The sequence below is a fragment of the Scomber japonicus genome, chromosome 12 (assembly GCF_027409825.1).
Source record: "Scomber japonicus isolate fScoJap1 chromosome 12, fScoJap1.pri, whole genome shotgun sequence".
Classification (NCBI taxonomy): domain Eukaryota; kingdom Metazoa; phylum Chordata; class Actinopteri; order Scombriformes; family Scombridae; genus Scomber; species Scomber japonicus.
The window spans coordinates 21,066,031-21,087,181 of NC_070589.1; the positions used below are offsets into that span (position 1 = coordinate 21,066,031).

The 21,151-nt window shown below is 40.6% G+C and overlaps 1 protein-coding gene across 1 annotated transcript in view; it reads right to left on the minus strand.

Annotated features, from left to right (window-relative positions):
• agap3 (ArfGAP with GTPase domain, ankyrin repeat and PH domain 3) overlaps positions 1–21,151 on the minus strand; it is a 67,420-nt gene that overhangs the window by 18,737 nt on the left and 27,532 nt on the right. The window contains exons 10-13 of the mRNA XM_053330737.1: positions 18,333–18,437; positions 16,386–16,557; positions 10,076–10,225; positions 3,956–4,111 (exon numbers count right to left, since the gene is read on the minus strand). Coding sequence (XP_053186712.1) covers positions 3,956–4,111; positions 10,076–10,225; positions 16,386–16,557; positions 18,333–18,437 — 583 coding nt within the window. The remainder of the gene's footprint in view (positions 1–3,955; positions 4,112–10,075; positions 10,226–16,385; positions 16,558–18,332; positions 18,438–21,151) is intronic.

Here is a 21,151-nt window from a genome sequence, read left to right on the forward strand (position 1 = left end):
CATTAGCACAGGCAGTTAAACCTCCATTTCCTAATCCTCAGCTGGACTCCAGAGGATATTAACCCTTAGTTTACCAAAGGTGCAGGACAATAGGATACTAGATTAAGTTGGCCTCTCCATATAAAAACTTAGCATAGTTTTTCATCGACAGTTGGTGCTGGTTGCCTTGTGGAGTGAAAGAAAATTATTTCTGGGCACAGAAAGGACCAGCTTGTGCCCAGGTTTTCTTTCTTATTATCTAAACTTTGATAGTGTAGAGTAGATTTGCCCTTTATTTCTAAGAGTGCACAGTAGAGAGAAAAATTAATGAAAGAAGAGGGCATTAGCACAGATGTAAAGGCATTCACATGATTTCCTCCACCTGTTAGCCTTGTTGTCTCATTAGTGTACACAATGCATGTGCTGTACATTAATCTTACAACAAACTGGTCAGAAATGTCTTTTTTTTTTAACTTTAAAGTTGTAAATGTACAGTTACGTATCCCTTTGCAACTGTATGATGCTCCACAGCCTCATCTAATGGTAAATTATTATATCCAACAGGCTCCTTCTTCTGTAACCCCAACTGGGAATGTGAATGAATGAGAAATTGGTTCAAGTGGTACATGCATGTGTAAGAAAACGTAAATATACACACAGATTATTTTTTGTGATTGAAGTTTTATGGTCACATTCCACCAGTGATCCTACTATCACTACAAGTGTGTATTAATGTCGATGTTTTGTTCCTGTTGAGCAAATTTGTCTAGATTAATCTCCACTAATTTCATAAGGACCGATTACATTAATCCACAATGTGAGATGAAACATTAACAGTAACATCCACCTTGAAGGTTTTTATTTTAACTTCTAAACATAAACATTCCTTCCATGGCCTTCTTCCTCTATTTGCTGAAACTATCCATTGGATGAATGCTCTAAATAACTTTAAACTCTATCACAAAATGTAAAACAAAACTACTTCATGATTCAAATTTGCTATTCAAGACAGTTGTTTTCTGTTTTTCTTTTCATTTTTTAAATTCAAAAATGGAATTTGTTAAAATAAAGTGAGCTGACCCAAGTTCTTCTCTGTGCATGTGAGCTCAATTTAGGTTACATGTTTCCTTTGGTCTTTTATTTTGTTATAGAACTATTTTACTTGGTTGATTTCATTTGGTTTGATTTCATGTATGTCTGTAAACTTGCGATGTAGATGTAAATTAATAACACCTTCTTGCCATTGAATATATTCAGGCACACACTCAGTCCTTGTTTCCTCCCTGATTTCTTTGACCTTAGTAAGAGTAAATATCTTCATCCATAAAAACCGCAAGCATCAGGAATGTGCCTCTCATCCCAATTTCCCTCCAATCCTACACCTCCCTTTCTGCTCACATTGGACAAGCTCAAACCCCCAAAACAATGAGCATTTGATACACTTTCTTTAAAAGAGAAATACATTAATGATGCTCCCTGACAGTCTGCATTAATCAGAGGGGGCTCCCCCTGAACACAACTCTTTATCGGCCATCGATTTTCCAGTGGGTTTATGGCAAGCGACACACCGAGAGAGCTCGTCGCCGGGCGGCTGCTGGGAAACACATTACGGGGCTGTCAGTTGTCTCGCCATGCATCCTGCATCATTCTTTAAGCACATGAGAAGTTCATTACACCACACAGCTCTGACAGTGCATAGGATATTAGGGACTGTGTCCATTGTGCATATCCTTGGTGGAGATGTAGCACTGTAGACATGGCAGAAAAATTATGTATTATCCAAATACAGCTTTAAATTGATTTGAAATAAATGTGATTTTGGAACTTTAAGGTTAACTTTACAAGGGGTGGATCGATTTGAAGATTTATTGTACGGATATAATTTCTGTGCAATGACAGTCTACCATTTAGCCTTTCATAATAGTAATGAACACAACAAAATATTTTTTCCCACTTCATCTGCCACATAGAAGAGTCTTGTTAAGTACTGTAGCACCTTATTTGGAAACAATGGTGCAGCAACAGTTTCTTCAGACTCCCTTGTACATCCTACACGTCCCATGTTGACCAAAATGATTTTCTCACCTTAAGATGATCACGCTGTTTTGATTTATGACGCTTCACAACTACTAAAATTCAATTTCAGCCTGCATTGCACGCTTCTGATTGCCCCGTAAATGAGATAAACTGATAGCAATTTATTCAAAGATCCCACCTCTCCTCTCTCTCCCTCCTCTTCTTTCAACAGGAGACACAACTCACGTCCTAGACTTGGGTGAATCCAATATTTAAGCAATACGTTCGTATTTCGGGGCATTCAGCAGAACAGACAAGCTGATGCTAATATAATATCTTGCAGAGAGAGGGAAGAGAGATAGAAAACTATGTGTATTTGATGACGTGAGAAACATTCGGAATTTGCATCGTCCAGACTGATTACTATAGACTCCCTCCTCAGAAATCTGACTTCAATTATGCCAACATGTGTAGGACATTTATCAATGAGATTTGATTATGTTTAATAGGGCCAGCCATTACTCATTAAAGGCTTTAATGCAACTGTGTAATTGTGCCAGGAGAGGTCCATTAAGAGCAAAGTAAAGTCAAATAAAATTGAAGCAATGGTGCTTTAAAAAGCTTCAAAAGATGCTGTGAACTGATATCTGCTTCTACACATTTATAGCAACTGTCAAATATCAAGCAAAATCTACAAAATCTTCAGATCTGAAAAGAACTTTGACCACTATGATCACCACTACTGATGCTGATCCAACCACTTACTTTAACAATAAAAACACGACCACTTATCTCCGAGATGCTGATGATGTTCACTCTAAACTATGTGGTCAACAGACCCATTCAGACTTTAAAGAGAAGCTGTCAGAGACCATGATAAAAAAGTATAATGATTATAAATGCTAAGCCCCATTTAGGAGGCGTCAATGCCATTGTTGTTGTTATCCAGCGTATCAATCTTGTTGATTGATCATCCCGCTCTTGTGACATCAGTTTTATGGCCTCTGAAATGCGCCTCAGTGTTTTCACAATGCCATCCAATTAGGGCACTCCATTCATCATTGGGCTGGAGAATCATTATTAATTGGGTGGAGAGCTGACTGCCACTCCCCTGCTGAGGAGGACCATGGCTTCTGGAGATCAGGCTATTCATACGTCGGTAAAAGAAATGGGGGCTGTGAGGGTGCAGCTTGCAGGGGGTCACATGGACATATAAAACTACACACCTTTATGTACTTTATAAACAATAGGTTATCATGTTTTTTTTTTAGTTGGAGTGAAGAAATCGTAAATGAACAGAAGTTCAAAGTTGAAACAATATTTACACGGCTGAGCCACTGTGTGTCTGCAGTATCTTCAATTAAATAATAAAACAGCTAATACATAGAGGGAAAAACATGAGAAGTGCCTGTAAAGTTCTATATAGATGTCAAAAGTTTGGACACACTTTCTCATAGATTTGAATGGGAAAGTGAGTCCAAACTTTTGACTGGTACTGTACCTTTTTCAGTTATTCTAGTTAATTTGGAAGGATAATTCCACTTCACTGCAGCCCATGTTACTAATGCAGCCCATGTTACTAATGCCTCTCTATATCTACGACAAAAACATGACTCCTCTGATACAGTACAATGTGTGACCAACTGCTTCCTTTCACCTACAAGTTAAGAGGTTCTCCAGGAGAGCTTAGTGCACAGGAGGTTTATCCCTAACCCCAAATCCCACCAACCTCTGTGCAAGCAGAGAGATGAATCAATAAGAGTTACTTGTGCAGTCCTGAGTGCATGATCCCTCACTGGCTTCACATAAGCAAAAAGTGCTTATTGAGTTGTCTGGGCGCAGAGCAAATTTTGCATACTGAAAAGCACCATAGAAACTAACAATAGAAACATAAATAATCTTGACAGATTTGGGTGTTCAAAGTTTCAGAAGATTTGATTATTTCAAAAGTGTCTTTTACCTTCGTTGCCCGCAGATAGACCATCTGGCTTTGTGATGCCTGTGCTCTTTTTCCGCCTGTGTTTCTTGCGGTTGGCATGTGGTGAGGGAGGTGGCTCAAGTTTAGGACTCGTGGCGCTGCCTACACTGGAATTCGCAGGATCGCTCATTCCATTGGCTGAAAAAGATGAAGCAGAGAGGCAAAGACTGTCATTATTTTTCATGTCAAATGCACAGTTTGGATTTTTCAGGTTTATCTAGGTTTTAAACTCGTATATAGAGGTTTAAGAGTCACTGTCACAGCTTCAGCTTGGTATCTATAGTTCTATTCAAATAACCAGGCAGAACTCCACAATTAAACTGAAAATCAGAGCTAACATGATGCTTCAGTATTCTCTCATGAATTCAAGTAGTTATTTAAGCTCTTTAAATGCCCCCAAAAACTGATTTACCAGGGAAGCGTGTAGGAAATTATACACAAAATTGTTGAATTGAATATTATGTGCAGTCGTAACGATTACATCTTGGATTTAACTTTTAACTACTTCTAATTGTAACTATTACTAATAAAATATCAACTGAACCAGAACATATGGGTAAAAAAACTGCAGAACATAAATGACAACGTAGAAAGAAGAGCAAGTATCTAATTTAGCAGTAAATATGACATTGCTCTCAGAGTTCTGTAGTAATATGTTGACTCTTTGTCAAGACCATAGATTTGTCCCCCCATAATTGCACAAAATCCACCCTTGTGTGACATGAGCAAAGCATTAACTAGAGGTAGATAAGAAAATGTGTGAACTATTCCTTTAAAAATAAACAAAGCAGGCATTTTACATTTTTCTCAATATGTATTCAACTCAGAAAGCAAGAAAATATGTCTAGCATAAAGTATCAATGTATGAGTGTATGAATCACTGTGAAATGACAGTAAGCATGAATAATGAATTACATTCTTGAGAGATGCATGCAAAGTACAGGCCAACTTGTCACTACCTCAAAATTGGACTGCAATAGTAAAGAGTTAGAGATGGCTTTGAATGCTCTAAAAGTAACTGTGTTGCTCCAGCTTTAGATAGAGTGAAGGACAGGTGTGGGGCCATCAGTGAACAAATGGTTACCTAAGTTAGCCCCCGGCAAAGCTCTCTATATAACTGTCTGAGAGAGACAGGGGGCTAAGAGCTGGCTTTGTTTCTTGTAAGTGATTTTATAAATGTGATATTAACCTGTGCTACCGTTGGGCAAAGGGATAGAAGGGATGGGACGATAGGAGGGGGTTGTCAGCTTGCCATCTTTCTGATTTCCTGACATTTGACATCACTTTCCCTTTTTTTCCCCCTCCGGATGCCATTATGAATCAGGGAGCGGGGGCCAGAGGCCTGGGGGAAGCAGGGAGGGAGGGACGGTAGATGGGACCCATATTGCTCTACTCTTACCACCCTGTGTGGTGCTGGCAGCCTCCTCCATTGTCTCCCATCAAAAGCTCATTGTAGTGTGGCAAACTCCATTCATTTCCCTGTGCACTGTCCCAGCCCCAGGGGTGGAGTGCAGGAGGACAAGGGGCTCAGGGATTATTGCTGTTGTCATTGCCAGTTGCACATGCTATAATGTGTGGCACTGTGCCATTAGCCAGTGTACAACATTAGGCCTAATTCGGTCATTACCTTTAGGGAGATGGGGCTGTCTTGGAGGAGTAAGATGGGCTCAGCAGGGGATTGAAGATGCTAACGTGGGGGGAGAGTGGAGCTCAGAGGGCCCGGGGTTGGATTGTTTGAGCGTGGGCAAAAACATAGGAGACAACACCTGAGACACACATTGTTACGTCTGTCCTCAACTTAAGACTCATCAGGATGAGAGTTGATACAAACAAAAAAAGTATCAGGCTAATGGAAAAAAAATCTACAAAATCATTAAAGCTATCTTTAATTTGTTATATGATAAAGAGTCATTAAAAGTTGTATTAATATTTCAGCATAAATTGTAATGTGTTACCCAAGAAATAATATTTATTATATGGACTCACATTAATAAACATAACATTGGTGCTTGTGCTGGACTACATGCATTAAGCTCTGTGGTGTTTTGAATGGCAGCACACAGCCACACATGTAGCAGCTCCTAGTCGAGGCGTCTGTTTCAATTTCCCTGCTCTCCTACAACAGCCCCCCTGAGACGAGTCATTAGCTGGCTCAGACAGCTGGGGGCACAGGGGTCCTCCATGTGCCCCCCCCCACCCCCACCCCCACCCTCTGCTTTCTCCTCCCTCTCTATCCCAGCGTCTGTCCCGCCAGCACAGCTCCGTATGGCGGGTGGAAGACTTGAGCTCCAACCTGCCTCCAACGTGACAGCCAGCATTTGTTTAATGTCGCTTGAGGTTAAAGGGGAGGGCTGCCCCTCAGGGGCCCCAACCGTGTCATAAACACCTCTAATTATCAATTTCTGCCCCTAATGTTGTGGAAAATGACCCAGGCCCTACTCATCCTTCACCTGAAACATACACGGCTGATACACTTCCCTTTGTCTCAACCAATACAGCTTTAAGATGTTATAGGAACAAGAAATTGATAAAAAATACCACCCACACCAGTGAACAACAATATCAAAGCACCTGAGACCTAATGGTTTTAAATAATATAAGGTCTCAAGCCTTGAAGTGCTTCTCAACTATGCATGACTAGTACATTACATTTCTTAAGTTGGAATTGTGAAGTTAGACCTGGACTGATCCTGCAAGCAGAAAAAATCACAGTGGCATTATTAGTTAGCTGTTAGTGTGTATGAGGGCCATCAGGACCAAGCTGGGTAATGAAGCACACTGTGGATCAGGAGTCTCTTTTCCACTCAGCCAAGATCACCTGGGCAGCAGAATAGGTATCAGCCTAACCTGTGATTACAGTGTATTACACTCCCACCATGGAGATGACAGTTTAAACATGCTTCAGGATAAAGGCTGTGGGTGAGACAAAGAGGGGGCTGCTAACAGCTTCCTGACTTTACCAACACTACACTGAATGAATGAGAATGAAAAAAAGGGTGAGAGAGAGAGCAAAAGATAGAGGGGGGATGAAGAGGAGGGGGGAGTAATTTCATTGTTATTCAAGAGGCTCCGGGTGAGGAGCACTATGATTCCGCCAGGCCCCTTGACATGGCAGCCCTGCCTGTCCTCAATCAAAGCCAACGGCTGCAATTAATGGCAAAAATTAGAAACAATCACCGCCTCCCCCTTATTATCCTCAATTAGAGCGTGCTAATCAAGGCCTGATCGCGCTCTGCTGCTCTCTCCAAACTAAATGTCAAACTTCATTACGGCCTGGTATAGAAATCAAACGCCCCACACGCTATCACCTTCCCATCGGGAGGCCAAGGTATAAAACACAGTGCCACAGGAAAAGGCTATCTGTGCATTAACTACCTGTGTCCTCATATGAAAACTTAGAGGAGAAAAAACACTTAATAAAGTGGAACAGCACAGACCAGAGTTGAAGTAGACATTACTTGGAAGATGGGAAGAAAAAAAGCAAGCGATGCAAAGTTTATACAGCAGATTTCAGGTGGACAATATGGACAAAAATAATACTGTGACAATATGTGACAGTATTTAGTTTTAAAATTACAAATGGTAAAAAGTTAAAATAATGCTCTTTCCATAAGGGCTACGACTGATGATTATTTTCATTATGAATTAATCAGCTCGATTAATAGTTTTTTTCCACATAAATTGTCTGCAAATAGTGAAAAATGCCAAGCGCCAAGATGTAGTTGTTTTTTCTGACCGATTATCTAAAACAAAGTTAATAATCAATTTAATTTCATGAATGTCAACTAAAGCATAGATTAAGCCAGGAAATGTTTGTTTAAAAAAAAAGTGAATTATGTATGTTTTTATGTTTTACTTGAACAAAATTTCCAATAATGTTTATTGTTATGTTAAAAAAAAAAATCTCACACTGGGACTGACTTATTTCACCTGGTATAATTTTTTGGCTGTGAAAATTGTGAGTCATGATATCTCAAAAGAGTAACATTGAATTAATTATTGAAGTAAAACAGGGCACTAATCTGCAGTAATCTTTTGACTTTGGGAATGCAGCATTAAGATCCACCATGAGTTAAGTCTTTGTCATCGCCATTGTCACGACAGTTTGAGCCTCTTGCTTTTAATTCAGGCTCAAAGATTGAGGTGTACCAAGGAGAGCAGGATCTAAACAAGCATCCGGTGCATTAAGAATGAATGTCTTTATGAAGGCAAGCAATAGAAAAATTGGGTCGGGATTTAATCAAAAATCTGTGCTCAATATTCAAGAGACGTTACTACCTCTGCTTCTGCCTTTACTCAATAGGTTTACAAATGAGGACATTCTTTAAATAATATGGAAATGGTTACCTGGCTAAGATGCATTCATTCTCCAGTGAATCATCAATCTGCTGTTTTTGCATCTCAGAATCACATTTTATGTTAACCTGCAACCTTCACCAAGGATAATGGAGTGATTGGGCTTGGTTCAAGTCAATTCAAATGGCAAAACATGAGCACCCTTCACCGTGGAACACCCTCTATTGATTATTGAAGGCGCATTAGGATGAAAGATAAGAGGCTACATTTCAATCAAGTTTATGTTGTCTCATAGTCCAGTCACACTTTACACTAGACATATTGTTCTGCTTTCATCCAGATTCTTTTACTGTAAGGAGACATAAAAACAGAGATTTCAAAGAAAGTTTCTGAACTACCAAGTATTTACAAGCCTCTTAAACTGTCTGACTATGCACTGATTACAGAGACACTTCTTTCCAAGGACGAGCAGCATATCTATCATTTGACACAATGTTTCTATTATTATTTTCAGCTCATTTGCCTCATTCAAGCTCATTTGTGGTTACCTTAACAGTAGCATGAAAATAATTGAAGAAAATAGAATAATGGAGCAAATTTTGGATCTGATTTAGTTGAAGACTGGATGCTGGTTAATGAGCTATGTTGATATTGAAGACTTTTCAGTTTACCAAACATGAAAATGGGAAATTCTAGGCCTCTTTATTTCCGCCGCACAACGTTTAGGAATTACTATTTGTCCTCTGCAGACCGGCCTCTGAATGCACATTCACAAACATCCAGTATGAAGCCTTTTTTCCTATCACATACACATTGTAATACAGATGCAAACATGCTCCGTGGAAAACACACATACAAACAGCTACACTAAAAATTCAGAGAACACATACACAACACACACTCCCGCTCATTTATTTGAGGACCCCACGAATCTAAGTAATTCTGCTTTGGGCATGCTGCTGATGGGAGAGAGGGGTAGGGGGTGATGGAAGTGCCTGCGTCCAGGCAGAATTGATCGTTTGGCAGCTCCAAATGAGAGACAGGCTTGTCTGCGGAACCACGAGGGCCGTGCAGTTGGACTCCAGCAGCGCTCGTAAAGTGCGCTCTTTAAACTGCCGGGGCCCCTGGGAGCCCATGGGGAGGGGGGGAGCCGCCGCCGTGCTAATGAGAACTACCAGAGTGCAAACATGCATGGAAATGACTGTTATTCTGTTGATGTGCATTTAAGTGCTTTTTTACTGCCAACCACAAAGAGAGGGAAATAACTGGTGATGAATGGTACCCCCGAAAAGCATTCATTTTCCTCTTCGGAAGAAAAGAGGGGAAAACAGAGAAGGGGGGTGTGAGGGGGGTAGGATGGAAGGTAAAGACTGGATGGGGGGGTAGACATGCATGGTGAATATATTATTTTACTTCACTCAAGTACAGTGACAAGGCGCAATGTGACATGGAGGCGGTAAGTGGAGATGCATCGATGGCAGGAAGTTAACCTTCACTGTTCCTCTCCTCTGAACACGCTCCTCGCTGCTTCTATCAAAGAGCAGCAGCCAAAAAGGTCACAGCGATCACAGCCCTGATCACCTAATCATGAAAATGAGCCATGTTCCACCTGTCTATGAAGGGAGTAAATAGCAACTCCGCCAATCCACACCTCTAGATCAGATTCCCTCAGGTTGTGTTAATTTTCTTTGTGGTAATTTATGAATGTATTTGTAGAAATCATGGGAGGAGTGAAAACGCTACGAAGAGAGGAAAACGTAGAGATTAAGGGGATGACAGTGTAGCAGGTGAGGGTGGAGGTCTTACGGGCTCCGCTGCTTGTACTGGTGTTGATGGCTTCATTCCATTGGTCGGCGCTGGACACAGAGAAGGAGCGTTGGTGCATGCCGTCTTTACTGCCGCCAAACTGCGATCCGCCCGTCTGGAGGGATGTGCTGCTGTTGGAGTGAGGAGCGCCTGAAAAACAGCAAACAAACAGGAAAAGAAAATGAAAAGCGACCCCTTGATTTCTAAATGCAGTTGACGGACTGGTAGGATTGTTTTCTATAAACAACAACAACAAAAAGTCTGGGAAAGAAGCGATAATGATGTAATTGTGTTAACACATTTTTGGTACTTCTTATAGCACTGAAATGCTGCTGCCACCTTATTTGTGCACATCTCTGTGTCAAACAACCCCCCTTACTCCCACACACACACAAATATACATGCACACAAAACCCCTATCCCTCCGCCTCTGCCTCTAATTAGCCCTTAATTAACAAGATACACTCTGAACGCTAATTATCTCGCCTCATCCCTCTGACTGCCACATCGATCTCCACTGGTGTCAGCAGGCGTTCTCTCCCTAACTTCCAATCAGGCGAGCCGCAGACGCCTGGCTCTCTTTACTAATTCATGGGCTAGGCTGCGCCATGTGGGGTCCTCCCCTCCTGTTCGCAAGCAGTCACTACAACATATCCTAACTACTCTGAAAAACTCATCGATTCACTTCCAGTCATGGGAAGGGAATAAGAATAACTGCTGAGGGAACTGTTGGATTTGTTCTGAACTTGTGTTATTTTTATTTATTTGAATTTATTGTAATGCTGCACACAAACAAACTATACAAAGTTTGTAGTAAAACTAGTAGTAAGCTATTAAAAGATGGGCAGTTTACAAAACCAATTAGTCACCGCAGAAGTTCATTTTTGCTGTATTTATTTACAAACAATACCTCTTTTACAGACAATACATTTTAATCAGCTAAATTGATATTTCTTTGACACCAAACGGTTAAAATTTTCAGGAGTTTTTGTTTCGCATAACAAGCCGGATGTTGGATTTCTCAACAATGCTTATCCATCTTACAGGTATCATCAAGGCCCTTTATTCAATAATTACAAGAGAATATCAGTTTCTGATTGAGGTGACAATAACAGAAAATATAGTGTGTGGGTCGTGTGTAAAGTAAACTAAGCGGCACGGGTGCTTGTTAGGATAATATGTCCTACTCATTATCTAGAGTAATAAGTGTATCAAATTCACATAATCATGTCTAATTAGTATCAGTAATTATCTTGTTGGGCCCAGGAATATTAATCTTCAGGTCCCAGAGGGGAGGGAGCAGAATCGCAGCAAGAATGGGAGAGAGAGCGAGGGAATCATGCTGAGGAGCACTGACTAAATTAGCATGCTGAAATCAGTGCAGAGGAGAAGGAGGAGGAGAAGGAGGAGGGGGAGGAGAAGGAGGAGGAGGGGGAGTAGAGCCGAGGAGTAGGGGTATTGAAAAGAAAATGTGAAACTTTGTTTTTGAAAAAGTGATGGATGAATCATACGTTAAATAAGCCTGTGACTTTTGTAAAAAGGCTTCTGATTGCTTTTATCATTAGTGAATTAAAAATTGTTCCCAGAGTGGATTTACAAGTATGATTTTAATAAAGCACAACAGCACAGTGCCACTTTGTTTTGAGCAAAAACCCGATATTATACAGATTAATTTTAATCACCTCATTGTTAAGAATTAATTCTTGACTTTCTTTCTACTACATAACCAAATTTAGTGTTAAGTTTGACTCTTGCCTCAAAAAAAGAGATGAAAAAAAAAACCTTGTAGATAACTAAAAGGCATCTTCGATTGATATTTAAAATTCAACAATCACGCCTAATTGTCAAATTGGATGCTAATGATTAATGAATTATACATGGCTGTATCCATTAGTCCCCAGAGACCACTCCTGCATAAAGGGGAGGATAATGTAATTACAGTGGAGAAATAATCAGCTTGTGGCATTAAAAGAGCACTGTACCAGCAGCTCCAGCCAGGCCTGACTCCAGCACGTTGCATAGATTTAGCAGTGGTGACAGTGCGGACATGGAACAAGCTGACAAATGTAGAGCGAGGGCCAAAGGATCAGATTTAATACTGGATGTCACCAACTTCAGTGACTGTAAGAGTGATAACAATGGTCAAATACAAATACTTTATCTAGTATCATTACATTTGAATGCAATAAATGCTTAGAAAGCAAATATATAGTACATACAAATAGTTTTACTATTAACTTTATAGTGCACAAAGATTTATGCGCCATTTCAGAAAGACCCTCTACTTAGGGTATTTCCGATATATGATGAATGCACCAAACCTTAATTTGGGACCCCATTTTTTCTTGTCCATTTATATTAAGGTTTTGACTTTATTTTTGTGATTAAAATTCAACATCAATCCAGCATTTACTGTGCATCCGTTACATTTCAGAGACCGATGATGACCGCTTAAAACAAAAGGAAAAACTACACAACAGTACAAAGTGGTTGAAATTATTTCAACCTCAACCTGTTAATATTGAAAATACTTAAATCACATTTACGAATCAGTATTTATAACAATAATCTAATAGTCAATAATATAACACTGTTAGCTGCCATTCGGACCCATAGTGAGTTGTTTGACTTTTGATACTTGGAAATTGGGCTTATAATAATTGTGCACTCCTACTTCAGTAAAGAATTTAATTCTGGGCTTTTACTTTGTGGTATTACTGCAGTACTTTTATTTTATTTTTATACCTGAATAATAGATCTAAATACTTGTAGACTAAAAGTAATTTTCCTATTTTGACGTTGCCATATGAATACTTTAATTTGATTCCTTTACAATTCTTATCAAAATGAAAATAAAAATCAAACAGTACAGAGCACCATTATGAATATTTCTTGCTGACTGACTCGTCATGAGTATAAAGAGATAACAAAAGCCATATAGTGTGTTCTGCAGGCTATCCAGGGCAGGGGTGTTAAGTAGAGGCGATGGATTAGCGGGAAGCAGCGCTGCCTTGCTTCTCATTTCTCTTTAGGCCGGGCCGTCAGTGGGCTGATGAGCCGTGACGAGGCCTGACCCCTCCGTGGAGTTGTTGCCATTATGTACAAGTAGTGGGATAATGAAGCATTCATGCTAATGTGGGCCAGGCAGCACATCATCTGCGGGCTGTGTAATCCACCACCATCATCCCGACCAACGCCCAGACGTCCCCCTCCACCCCTGCTACTGCAGCTGCCAGTCCCCACACAAGTCCCTCACTCTTTCATAGTCATACTTGTACATTTTATGCTGTAATTTCACAACCAAATAACTTATAATTATTTACATGAACCCTTTTATATAGCAAAAACAATCATATTTTCTTATTTAGATATTTAGCTGTTTTGCTTTTTTGGATACAATGTCCTGTATTTAGGCTTTATCATATGGTTTTGAATAGTCTGAGGATGTTTGCAGACATTGCCATCTTACAACGGCTTTTATGCTACATTGTCATCATGAGTTAGATGAAATGTTGATGTGATTTCCTCAGAGATGAAGTTTGGTAATGTAAAAAATAACAACTAAAGACAGAACAAATATGTCTACAGACAAAACACAAAACATTAAGATCTTGAGTGATTCGCCAACAGGGGTACGTGAACTCCCGGGGGTACTTGTATGATTGTAAGGGGACACTTGCCGCAAATAGAAATTATACTTTGGTTAAAAATAATATATATAAACACGTATTTGTGTCTAGGAGGAAAATACACATACAAATAGGATTATGAATTAGTGGTAGGCTAATCTATGGTATATTGTTTGTTACAGTAACCAATATATCTTGAAATTACTAGCTCCACGGCAGTCAGGTGTAATCTCAAACACAATGTGCTGTGATTGGGAGTGCCTAAAAAACAGTCAGCAGGTCAAATACAAAACAAAAAGGAGAAAAAAATGAAAAAGGGGACAAGCTTCCTAACGTTAAAAAAATACTATAACAATATCTACTTTTATGATATTAATAGTGTTCTATTTAAAAACAGTTCATATTAACAAATCTGGACCATGATAAGGAGGTGTTGATAAAGGAGGACTTGAACTCATCTGTGGGAACCACTGCTCTGTCATCTGCAAGATGTCAGACTGCACCAATACTGAAAGAAAAAAGCCTAATGTGGGAACTTGCAGGACCTGCTGGCCAGTAAGAATCTTGACTTCTGGTTCTACAATGTAATAGATTAAAGCTGGAGATAGAGTGTAGTGCAGAGTGAAGAGCGAATGAGCTAAACACTTTCCTGAGATCTCCACCTCTTCCACATGCATCTCTTTCCTCCACAGGATTGATTAAAAGTGACTGGGCCCATTAATACTTTGATACAATGTATCTGTCGCCGGTGACACGGCAGGATGCGTGTTAACAGGGAGGATCATATTTAAAATGGTTCCGCTCAGCACCCAGCAAAGGAATTAAACCTGGCCGCTTGGCAAACTCATGGGCGCATGCGTTCTCACATTTACTCTCTGTCTTCTCAACCTCTCCTCTTCATCTTCCCATCTCCCCCATCCACTCCGCCCCTCCTTCTCTCTGTCGCTATCCCTCTTCTCCCAGTGATTATAAAGGTCTTTAGATCTAAGGAATGAATGAATTACCAAAGGCAAAGACAAGGCTTGTGATTTGGACGCCATGAATGAAAAATTACCCCTTTGTTCCCTTCATCAATTGCATGTCTAATGAAATCAAAATCCCGATCGCATAATCAGAAGAGGGTCCTCCACCCAGAGAGAGACCTGATGTGATTTGTAACCTTTCTTTTCCTAAGTGGAGATTAAGGCAAATCGCCCTCACATTGTTCCCTGATGCACAAATGGATGGCAACTGATAATCTTGGGAATTTATCATCGAGGAGTCTTTTCCATGAAATGAAACACCAGGAGCAAACAAAATTGCTGTGTTTGAAGAAGACTGAAAGTAAAAGAGGAAACCAGTTGGTTCTGTTTTCCCAAAACCCTGTCTGGCCTGTTTTCGGGGCCCTTTGTCTGTCCTGGTGACTCCCCTCAATGCAGCACTCAAGGTTAACAGTTTGTGGGATGGAACAACCTCGATCCAATGTCCTCCACTCTGTAAACTCCTACATCTTCTCTGCTTTTGACTGATTAACCCATTCAGTGGTGGCAGCACCTTGGCCAGGTTTAACAGTAACCCACCTGGACAGCGGTAACAGTCCCTGCTGACCCGTCTTTGGCACTGTACCCACTCTCAGCTGCTTAGCTTTAGTCTGAGTGATGGAAACACTGTGTCCATTTCACAGCCGAAGAAGGACCCCTCCTCCCTCCGGGGATCACTTTCCTAATTAGTATTAATTACTCTTAATCCTAACCCCTAAATCCAATCACTAGCTTCCCCTATTTACGTCTGCCAGACTCTCTGTAGCCTCCGGTGGCACAGCTCGCTGGGAGAATAGATCTATTTTTAGACTTCAAAAGGTGGAAAAACCCTGGCATGATGCTCAGGACCAAACTGCTTTGTGTCGCTGTGACCCCGGCCACCACAGAGAAGGAAAAATAACTAGGTCAGCGTCATTACAGTGGCATAAGAGGCCAGGATAAACAAACCTTCATTTTTGCAGTATAATTTCCTCAAACATGGGCATAATGTTTAAACATATTTTTGATTTCCCTGTTTAGTAATTTAGAGAATTAATAGATTTCTCATAGATGCTAATTAAGTCATCATTGTGTATACTATGAGGCAGCTAATTTGCATGAATGAAACATATGGAAAGTGGGTAATTAACCTGTTGGGACCCATTTTTATGATTAATCACAAACTGAGGACACAGAAAATGAGTACAGTAATAAAAGACTCATTGTGTAACCATTACATAGTATACCTGTGATTTGTTCTCTCATTTAGGTAATACAGCTAGATGGAAGATACCCCTTTGTGTGGCAGTCATTTCAATACCACAATTACACATTTTGACTTAAAACTGTAAAAGTGTCCAAAAGCACTACCTAGTCTCAGGTCTGCAACTAATGATTGCTTTAATTATCAAGTAAACTGCCAATTCTTTTCTTGATTTACGATTTGATCTATTAAAAAAATACAGAAAAATGCCTTTAAAAATGTCTTAACTCAATATTATGTCTCAAATTTCTTGTTTTGTCTAACAAACACAGAGATATTAATTATATAAAAAGTAGAAAAGCATAATCATATTATATTTGTCAAGCTGGAACAAAATGGTATTAGAATTGCAAAAGAACCATAATTTCATCCATTAATCTGATCTATAGCCTTGTAATGAGGCAGGTGTGTAATTCTACCTGTGTTTCCTATGCCCAGCTGCAAGGTGCTGCGATCCTTGGTCAGTCCGTTGGTTTTGGGACTTGCAGTGGGGGCGACGGTGGCCACCGCTCTGGGTGGTCGCTTCCCGGGAACCTTCACTGTTGTCCTCAGCAAGTCAATCTCCTTTCCGTGCACATTCTGCATGTAGTCCTGTTAATAGAAAAACAAAAGAAGATGACAACAATGAGCAATCTGCACTCCTCACAAGTAAATATCTCCCTCAATTTAGGGAATTGATTGTAGCCACAGCAGACCAACAAGAATCAAGGAATTATGGAGGAAAAACTAATTAAAGACCCTTCAATTTCCATCTACATTAGTCACAACCCATCTTAGACCTCTCACTATGGGTATGTGATAGTGGAGAAATGATTGTAAGGTCATTAAACATCACCTGTGCCCACGCTGTCTCCCTAAATAGCGAGATGTTAGGCTTAATGAATGCAAACAGTCTCATTCTGTTTCAATTTTGCCATTTGATTTGGTGTAAAAGTGACTACCTCCCAAATGTGGGAAGCCAAGGTGAAAATCATTGGGCTCAGCAGAAAAAGACCCAGATAGGGGCGAGCTCGGCCTTTGCCGTCCCCCCACCGGCTCCTCTGCTTTATTACCGTGTCATAAAGCACTCATTTCTTTCCCAAGCCTCCTCGCTAATTACCCAGTGAGCGCTCTCATTTCATTTTATTGCAGGAATTAACAGCCAGATCGAAGCGTGCAAAGCTATTAAGATGTGTGATTAAGCCACATTCAATTAGTTTCTACAAACAATTTAATTGATGTAGCAGATAGAATTAACAGAAGGTGATTGTGTGGATGGCTTGGCTGACTGCGAAATTAAAGGTTCCCCTCTTCCACTCTCAGTCTGCCTCCCTCCCTCTTTCTTCTCTCTCCTTTTCTCAATCTCTCTCTTCCCCTTGCCTTTCTCACTCTGTCTCTGCTTCGCTGCTCAAAATGAGCTCGAGCTGTTACCGTGCTAATGTAACTGTCTCCCTTATTTCACCTCCCTCCGTAAGTCAACAGATTCATAGATTCACAGATTGCCCCGATGACCTGTAAAAGCTGTAATGATCAAGAGATAGCCTGTTCAGTCAATTACATACATCACTGTAGCACAGCACTGCTCTACTAATAACTGCTTGTAAATTAAACCGCTAACACACTGTCAGTGCAGCGAGGCCACACACAAGGTTCACGTCTCTGGTTCACGTCTCTAACTGTTGGGCTTGTGTTCAAAGTTTGAGCTGTCTCATTAGACACAAGAAGTCGCTAACATCTTTCATTTTACCTTGCAAAATTAACTGAACATCCCAAACACAGGACTGGACGAACAAGTGAGAGTGATGGAAGGAGTCTGAGGGATTTGGGAGAATGACAGGCATTTCTGAGCGTGGCACCGAGCTCCTGAGCTGTCTGCTGCCAGCCAGCCGAGTATTTAAGAGGTATTAGCGGCCCAGCGGGATTCTGACAAAGATGGATGTGGGAGGCTGGTCAGGCTCTGCTGCCATGCAGTGAGAACCATTATAAATACAAGCCAGCGTGGAGTCTGGGCGCGGCGGGCAGGCAGCAGCACAGCCATGTCTCCATTAGCTGGCACGGAGGATGGGCGCTACAGGGGGAGCAGAGATGACCACTAGGACACGTCTTTCTTAATACTAAGGCTTAAGTCACAGAATTGGTTTAAATAGTCATTATATATATATAGCAATCAGGCTCAGGGAAATCATGAACCTACAGTATGTGGTTGTATTCCAGTTTGATGCAGCAGTGCTGGTAAATGTAACTGCAATAAGAGAGTCGAGCTCAGCGGTTGAAAAAGTCCAACATTAAAAACCTTCTTCAGCACCCTCAAGTACAAACAGTAGTGTAACAAACACATAAAGTCAATTGGAAAAGAAATGGAAGGGGGGTGGGGGGGTGAGACTTACATGTAAACTGGGGTGGTAAGTGAGGACGCCATTATCACACAGTGTGACATATTTCTTTTTCCACTCCTTGTTGAGGGATTTGCCACTTCGCTTCAGAAGGATTCCCTGTAAGAGACAAGGCATCACGGTGAGCATATGCTCTTCTCAAAGCACCATGGTGGATTATATGAGCCATTATGGATGTTAAATACCATAAAACAGTATTATTTTTATTACAGATTCATCATGGTGGTTACAAACAAAGCAAATGAACATTATTTTAAATGACAATTATGAAACTGTATGGAAATGATTATATTAAAAAAATATGACAATACACAACACAATCACAGTTTATAATCAAATCTTCGCAGATTGTTCTTATTTATTATAGTTTGTTAGCCGACAGGTTTAATCACATGTTAGTTTTTCTGTGGTGACCATTTGAACCCTCAGGTTCCTTTGGCACAGGGAAACCATTCAGAAAGAGAGACAATCCAATTTGCCAGACCTCCTCCCTGCATTCATACACATAACATGCTGAACTCTGGAAGACCTCTCAATCCGGGGATTAGGGAGTGTGATCTCCCCTCTTCAAAGCCCACTCAGCTCTTATTCTATTCTACTTTATCTTCTGGGGCCTTTTAAGGCCTCAGATGGTTTCCTTATCTGCTGAGTAAATCCACTGGTAAACAATGCAGTTCCTCTGCTGGGGGTGACCAAACACTGCTGAGTGCAAGGGCCAGGAGGCTCACTAGGGTTAAATAGTGAGGAGGGGCCCGCTTAATTAGGGGATTAAGACGGGGCAATGTTTGTGCTTTTACAGCTAGGGCCTGTGTGTGTATGAGCTGAAAAGGGGGGGGGGGTGAAGGGTTGGTGTTTTGCTAGCCAGGCCCATCCTGCAGGCTTTAATCCTGATTAACACATCAGGAAGAGCTGACCCTCGGTGACCTGGGCACCAGGCTGCTTGCCGACAATCATCCTAATCCTAACCCTGATTCATCTGAGAAGCGAGGTGGGGGGGCAAGTACTGAATCTTGGCTGCATGCTGGGACAGAAGAGTTTGAGCTTCTTCATATCTTATCAATATGCCTGTCAGTGTATAGCTTCTTACTGGATCAGGATTTCAAATATGGCTCAAAAATAAAACTTTGGAAATTTTCAAAGATCCTCTCCAAACTAAAAATAATTTGAATAATAATTTTGTGATGTTTTTTTTCCACCCTAACCCTAAACCTAGTTAGTCTGCACTTTGTGAAGCACTTTGTAATCCTGATTGAAAAGGACTATATAAATTAAAAAGATTTTTTTTTATTCTAAATATCATTAACAAAACATCTACTGCTTCACTCGCGTGAACAAATCCAGGATCTATAAATGCACGTTTTTAGCAACAACACACAAGATGTTTCCTACTGCAAAGTCAATTCTCAGTGTGTATTCTATGCAAAGTATTGTCTGTGCACTAGAGGTTACAAGTTTTTACATCACACTTAATTGCACATGAGATGATGATTAGCGTCCAAACTCGTAGCTCATATGCACATGTGTTAAACTCAGATTTAAGAGACATTTTGTCAAACATCATTCCGCACAGTGGAGCTCAAACATCCAAGTCGAGGAACATTAAGCAACATTTTGAGTGTAGGTTGACATTAAGAATAATGCATACTGAATGTTATCTTATTCTAAAGTAAAAAATATTTTTGACCCATGTTCCTGCAGTGTAACAATTTTTGATTTAGTTAACTTTAAAATGCTGAATGAGTACAGCTCAGAAGAACGGATACATAATTACAAAATAAAAAGACACACAATGAAGTTAAATGTATTCATATTCATGCGAGTCTTGTTTTTATTGATACGTTTGATGTTTTTTCCGGAAGAAACATTGTGTCCTTCAATCAATAGTTGCTGACTGCCCACACTCTCCTCAATTTAGTCAATAAAAGAAGTGTAAACACTTTCAAATGGCTCTCTAATCATACAAAGTAAATGATCCAGTCACAGGGCCTCTGGCGACTTTATAATGTATGTTTTACAAGCAAATATGTTGCTCATCTCGTGCTCTTACTGGAGCATACATTAATCTATATGTGCAATCAGTGCTATGAACCAGATCAATAAAGATACGAAAGACAATAATGTAAAAATATTTACACCTGCAGACACATTTTTTGTTTTACCTAAACAGCTGCCTATTATAGCTGTATCTTTTATAAACCTCGACAAATGATTTGGGACAATTAAATTGTTCTGTTGTGTGCCACACTGAATTGAGCAGTGTGCTCCCTAAATTACAGTTTGACAGTAGACACATAAAAAGGCAACATGTGTGGTGTCCTGTGCTTCCCTACAACACTGATACACACACGCATACGCACAGAGAATTGAGTGTGTTCAGCCTGTGCGACACGAGGAAACAGTCCGATTGTCAGACGCGCTCTCTGTGTCCACACAATTGTCATATCTACACAGAGGAGATAGTGTCGCTGCCTTCTTTTGTCAGACTACCAGGAGAGAAGCTGCATCTCGCCACTGTGGCTGACTGATAGGCTGCCTCTTTGTGACAAGCCAAGGAGAAGGGGAAATAAAGTGTGTGTGTGTTGTGTGGTGGGGGGGCTGTTGGGTGTAAGAATACACTCACACTCACTGCCACAGTCAACACCTCCTCAGCAGTGACTGCATTGTTTTCCTCACTCACTATTTTTATAGATGGGAGGGTGGGAGCAGAGGCGGAGGTGGGTCCGTGGGGGGCAGGCGGTGTGTAATTTGGCCCGATGGGGTGAGGGGAGTGGTAATTAAGCTCACATTGACACTTTGATCTCCTTGATTGTGCA